Below are 7,192 nucleotides of genomic sequence, written 5' to 3'. Positions count from 1 at the left end.
ACCTAATTTCCATCTAAGCTCACTTTGACAAAGTCAATCTCCATCTAAATTCATTCATATTCATTTAATTCATTCATTTCTTCATATATATATATATATATATATATATATATATATATATATATATATATATATATATATATATATATATATATATATATATATATGTCTGTGTGTGCTGGTTCATATATTAAGGTTTCATCGGAATTGGATACCGTCGCTAGATATCTTGTGTATAGCGTTTGCTAATAAAAATATCACAAAACTTCCAAATGCCATATTTATTTAACTTCTTTCACATTAGTGGTTTAAATTTTAACGTTGGTTGTGGTAGATTAGGTTTGATATTCATTAATAACAAATGTGTTGCGTTGCAGAATGCTAATTTGCCGTACTGTGTGCACCTAGCGAACGCAGAATTATCAAGTAAAACTTTTAAAAATACACCTTACTGCATTTATTTTTTTATAAATATTAATCACACTGAAGCACTTGCCCATTTAAAAATAACCAAGCCTATTACTTTTAACTACCATTGATAAATTTGTTAACTAGTAGATGTTGACGCTTTGCACATAATTTAAGCATAGATATTGTTATATATCGATATATACAAACAAACGCATTTAAGCAAACATATTTACATTCAAACATGCATACTTTCAGGCATATATAATGATAAAAATGAGATACATAGATCACACGTGCGCCATACCAAACCAACTCCTCGATCACGTTAATATCTGATAATTAAAAGATAATTAAAATAAAATAGTCACATCAGTCAAATGGTGCAGGCAATAAAAACTTGATTTTCCTTGCTTCACATCATTTTGCACATGTACAAAACATGTTTATATATTAATAAATTTGCATATATGTATACACACCATGCACAAACATACAAATCAATGAACATAGAAAATGTTAACATGCAAACCATGACCAGTTTTGAATATGAATATTAACTACCTGGCCAACTACCCTGCCAGATCCGATTATTGCTGAGTAGTGAAAAAAGATCAGATATCCGACTGGATCTAATACCCGGTGCAACCATTTTATATGATGTAATGAAACAAAGTCACTTGGGTTGTTTGAGATGTTTAATTGGACCCATGGAATTAAAGACTAAAATTTCGTGATGATAGCTTTTAAAAGTATTTGCGAGTATCTGCTATTTAACATTCTAATTCGATTTATCTCGCGTTTATTAAACCTAGAAGAATAAGGTGTGTTTATGTATGTAATATATATGATGGTCTTTCATAAGAGTGTTAGCGTTGAGAGCAAGATTTTCAATACGTGGTAAAACTAGAAAAGTAAAGGAACGCTTTATAACAATAAAGAAGCTTGTGTACGCGTGTGCGTGGTACGTACATGTATGCATGTTTTTATGTACGTAATTTTAATAACTTCAATTTTTGAATTAATCTTGATTTAACATTTATATATTGGGTTGAATTCAAACTTTAGATGTCTGACAAAAGATGTTTTTTCCATAAAACTTGTAACGTCATCTCGCTCTTGCTTTCAGTATAATATTTAATGAAAAGAATACGATTGGACAAAACAGAATAACGAAAAGATAAATCAATATTAAAAATTAAACAAAGTAAAATGCAAATAAATTTTAGGAAAACTAAATAAAGTCTATCATGACGATATTTATCTTGAAATATCTGGTAAAAATATTAGTTTAGAAAATATAGTCCCATCTCCAGTTAGGTAACGAATAAATATTGGTTTGACATAGATTTCACGTAAAATATACAAATCATTTCAAAACAAATTCAGTATAAAAATTACAAACAAAAAGTTTAATGACACTCAGGAGCAAAGCTGATCGTCACAAATCTCGGCGGGGTTGCACAGCGAGCAGGGCACACCTTTCAGATAGGGTGCTGATGTTTCATCTGAATCACTTGAATTTTTTTTTAATGGAAATATTAGTTATAAAATTTCATGAAACGTAGTTTTATTTGTAATGTGGTGAAAGAGCTTACTCCATGGTCCCAAAATTGTAGTTGCATATGACTATTAGTTGGTTCCTTCTGGCCGACCCGAAGATGTTGGCACAAAAGTTATGAGCACATCCAACGCGAGTTGAGTTGGATCTCACAATCTTTAAATTTTTATAATATATAGGAATTTACATAAAATATTCGATTGGTTTATTTAATAAATGTATTAAATAGAAACCCTGAAGTAACTGTTGCAGCCTTGCTCAAGCTTGCATTTTCTATTTTCCCCATCATAAAACCTTTTTTCTCCGTACCACTCATATATTGCATTAGTTACCAATGTTTTACTCTTTTTAGAAATCAAATTTTTTGAATAAAACGATTCTAAATTCTCATCGTTCTCCAAATATGATGATGGAACGGAATCGATAAAGATGTTTTGACTGATAAAACTGTAAGGAATCTCTTTTCTATAGGGATGGCCGTACGAATTGATGCATTCCTCTGCCCAACTGCGAGCCAACTTGTACAACTGACTGTCCCATTTCTGTGTGTCAAGTGTATGTTAAATCACTTTTCATTTCACTACATTACATAACATTAATTACTTAACGTTATGTTATATTATCTAACCTTTGCATTACCTGAAATACAAACAACATTAAATGACATGAAGCTAGATGAGTGCCATACTAGTCCAACGTCCTCTTATAGTTAAACATGTGAATATGTCGTGTTCGCCATATTATAAAAAAACGTCGACTTGACTTAATCTTTTGAGAGGACTTATAACTAAATGAGAAAAAGTTGTGAACCGATGAAAAAAGAAGTAAGGGGGTTTAGTTGTCAATAAATAAATAAAATGTTATTATTTTTTTCGCATTACCATTAACAGTCTGGGGTGAAACATCTATTAGCAGTGAGTGCACTTTAATAGCAATACCGGTGCTAAATAAAAAATAATAATTCAATCGAACAATTATAATAACTAATTTTTTATGATTTACCAGAAACATAAAATTTATTGAAATTAGAAATTTTTAAAATTTCTTCACAGCAGGCGATCAAATATTATATTTCTCAGTGGGCAGATGCATGTGTTCGTGAGAAAATTACTTGTCGTTAATTATGTACCATGCAATGTTTTATGAAATAAAAATATAAAAGAATACAAATTTATTAACTTAAATATGTACGCACACACACAAACACACATAATATAAATATATATATATATGTGAAAAGATATATATGAGCAGGTATCCAAACGTCATCATGACATGCATACTAATTGTATGTCTAAGTATGTTAACACACTATTGAGCACTAAATATCTCGTAACAAAAAATTGCATTGCGGTAACATAACATTTTGCACATGCTAAACTATGCTCCATAGTAAGTGCTAAAAACGCTTGTTTTGATATATCAAAATAAAACATTTTCTACGTTACTTAAATTGCAATCGTTTTACAATTTAAAATATAATGCAATTTTGAAACACGTTTTAGGCTAACGCACAAGTTTCCTCATGTTTGACGAACTCTCCAGCCTCCTGAGATCATTGTGCAGGTCAACAATGATTTTATCGTAGGACTGTGCGAAGAGATCGAATGGGAGATGTTGTTGCAGTCGATGCTTCTGCAGTTGTTGGATGTTTCTTAGAGGCAGATGTGCTGGTACCCGCTGTTCATCTGCTGGTACGTGCTGATACGATGTAAATCTTGTTAAACTTGACGTGTAACGTCTGTACAACACATTTCCGACCAGTAAATTAGTTAATAAAACTATAAAAGCCACAACCGAAATTACTATATAAAACTTTTTCAAACGTTTAATTTCAATCATATTTTTTATACTTGTTAAACAGTTTGTAATATTTTCTACAAATTCAGTAAAATTCTGGGTAAAATAATCTTTGTATATAATAATAATTTTTTTAATAAATTTTTTCCCACGTATATTGAACAGTTTCATGGCAAGATATCACGCATGGCATTTCGATGAATTCTGCTGTTGTTCGTCATTTATATATGTTTGGCTGTCTTATATGCACCCATTCACGTAATGCGCAACTTCTAAATGCTTTAATCTGTTGTAATTTTACTTGTGCAGACTGTTGCATGCTGCTTCGAACATTTGAAGTCAACTTTAAGACTTTCCAATTTTTCAGTTCTGAAAGTTTAATGAATAGCGATCTATATGCTTCACGTGCTTCTGTTTTTTTAAATAAATAAAAAAAAACGAATAGCTTTGATCAGTTAAGAAACCTGCCTGTCTTTTAGAACTACATGAAAACTGATGTCGCAAACATTGAACTTTTATCCGACTCCAATGCTCAAATTCGCTGTTCTGTTTTTTTATACGGATATTTGATCTTTATTTCGCGTACGGTTTTGTATATAACAGGCGCTTTAATGACGCAAACTCAACAAAACATTTCCTCAACACCAACATTTTCAACCTAAAATTGAAGTCGTATACCTTTTTACATGATACAGATTTAAAGTTTAAAAATGTATTTTTAGCGAAGTCGTGCAAACAGTAACTTTTTAAAATGAATACGCCAAACGCTTTTGTAAACCCCGATGCAACTTTGTATCAGTCATCTTATAATTCACTACTTAAAATATGCGATAATTATAAAAACATCGTCCACTGCTTGACTTTATTAGAAAAATGTAAACAAATTGTAAAAAAATAACAAATAAATATTTTACATTTAAGTAAATGTTAATATTTTTAAAATACGAAAAATTTAATTTAAAAATTATTTAGTTTGCTTATATGAACAATTTAGTATATAATTAATGATGTTTAATTAATTACTGTGGACGATTAATTTGTGCTGCAATCCTAATAAATAATAACACAACTATCGATTCAATTATATAAATAATAAACTTTAATAATATTTATAGTCACGCATACACGCATGCAAAACACACACACACAACACACTCGTGGCACATAGACAGTAAAAATTTTATGAAAGTTACATGATTTTTTGTGAAATTCAACGTTGGACCGTACACACCCAAGTACCTATATGAAACTATTAAATTCAACGACGTTAAACATTATGAATATTATACTTCAGCATATATAGTTATACAGGCGTATATATATTTTTCTATATATGTATATATATATATATATATATATATATAGAAGAAAATAATTAAGCAGATTGTCAGTAAATCATTCCATGCAGACAAATGAGCGTTGCTTGATATTGCACAATTTTAAATGTTTACAGAAAATACAAAGTCAATTTCAGACAGTAAGTACTACAATAAGCAAGCAAAATCATTAGGTGATCCATTACCTGTTCTAATGTGAGCGTAATTAACAGCTTTATTAGTTATTTTGATCGACTGACTGATGTAACAAATTATTCCCGCCAACCGGTTCAGTCGATTTGATCATCGAATCAGATCGTTACAAATTTGTTTTTTTTTATCAAACTGAACGTCAAACCCTGACATAAACACTTATTCAACTTTTATTGGTGACCAGAAAGTGAAGTGTAACACAATTTTTTTATTTTTTAGTGAATTAGTCAAAAATTTGAAATTGAGAAATGATTAGCCTAATATACTAAAAATGAAACAAAACCAATTAGGCGGTTCCACTCTTTTAACCATGATATACAATAAACCAATTTTTTTAAAACTATGATTAAAAATGGGTTTTTTTTGGTTCACTCAGTTTTTCTTAAGCTTCAAATATTCTTGATTCGCAACTGGAACTATTCGTGCTTCATTCATCCAGCAATTTTAAAAGTAATCACGCCCATCATAAAACACTGTTTTAGCGAACAGTGTATGCAATGTTGAATCGAAAATGAAAATACGTGAAGAATCAATTAACCATTCCAATACGTCAAAAAAGTTGCTAACGGAATACGGTTAATGAATAATTTAAATTATATATATATTAAATTATTAAAATAATGTATTCATACACACATCTTGTTTGAATACACACATCTACATATATACAATTAATGCAGTAATTATGGTCTTTTACCAGCATTTACATATATAATTATATATAGATATCATTTTATGTGAACATTTATGTTTAAATTTAAACAACACACCCTCCGACGTAGTAGCAGCCTATGTGTGGCCCAACAATAACTTTTTGCTTCGTATATCCATAGGCGACAACATATCATCATGTTCCATTCAAATAATACGGTTTATTTTAAAGTAACAAAAGTTTTGTTTCAATATGTAAGTTTTACAATTAACATTTATATTACTAGGTGAAAATGGCTATGTGATTTTCGATCACGAAAATTTTTTAGTGTAACAAAATTGTATTCTCCAGCAGTTACATATTTGTTGTGCTAGTCGAAATCCTCGAACGACTAGAAAATAACGATCAAAAAAACTTTCTGATGCAAAAATTTGTACTTCTTCAGTAATGCAACAAAGTGTGTGTAGCAACAGATATAATCGAGCATCTAAAAATCATTAAAATTGTTTTCATTACCCGCTACAGCTACACCTCACCAAAAAAGAGAAAACGATGCCAGACACGAGAACAGACAACTGTCCAATTCATTTAGACTTGGCAAATCAGTAAACAACTTTTGTTTAGCCTAATCGAGTCGTCATGATCTTGTGAGAATTAAATTTGTTGATCTATAAAATTTTAAATTATTCCTTTATAAACGTTAATTTTAAGGCAAAAATAAATAATAACACATAAAATTCTAGTTATTGTGCTTATTATGTTGAAAATTCAAATTCGTTAAGCAATATCCAAATATTTTCAGAACGGAATGAAATTTTGCACCCATATTAACTTTTCGCTAAGGAACTAATCTAAAGAGTATACATTCAAATTTTTAAATAATTTTCGACCACCGTAACACCTAAAAAATAAGAATTAGTTACTGATTTTTCGCTGTCATGATTTGGTTTGACAAATAATGAGTTAACAACCAAGGCATTGTTCGACTGCATCGAAACTTCAACGGCCGATTGATTTGTGACATTTACAATCAACAGTTTCATGTATTTTATACTCCTACTGTTGTTGAAAATCACAAAACGTAGGAGCAGGATTTAACTTCAAGAGATATATGTACTTTGTTTGGAATATTATTGCCGTCTAAAAATTCTCCAAAATAAGCTGTTGGTGAAAAATATGTTGTTTATTAAGCTTACGCTCTTAACTTCTAGATAAATTTGTTTGCAGTTAAACTTTCAGTTG

General features: G+C 29.9%; 1 protein-coding gene across 1 annotated transcript; it reads right to left on the bottom strand.

The window, feature by feature from the left end:
- Positions 1–1,529: 1,529 nt before the first annotated feature.
- HELRODRAFT_190459 (hypothetical protein) lies at positions 1,530–4,102 on the bottom strand (the record flags this gene model as incomplete). The annotated part of the gene is made up of 5 exons (XM_009014173.1): positions 1,530–1,924; positions 2,007–2,125; positions 2,203–2,511; positions 3,485–3,710; positions 4,071–4,102. 5 exons carry the CDS (start codon positions 4,100–4,102, stop codon positions 1,831–1,833), a joined length of 780 nt encoding a protein of 259 aa, XP_009012421.1. The 3' UTR covers positions 1,530–1,830.
- Between the last annotated feature and the right edge of the window lie 3,090 nt (positions 4,103–7,192).

Source organism: Helobdella robusta (genome assembly GCF_000326865.2).
Source record: "Helobdella robusta unplaced genomic scaffold HELROscaffold_13, whole genome shotgun sequence".
Taxonomy (NCBI): Eukaryota; Metazoa; Annelida; class Clitellata; order Rhynchobdellida; family Glossiphoniidae; genus Helobdella; species Helobdella robusta.
Note: the sequence above shows the minus strand (reverse complement) of the source record. Positions and strands in the feature narration are given on the sequence as shown.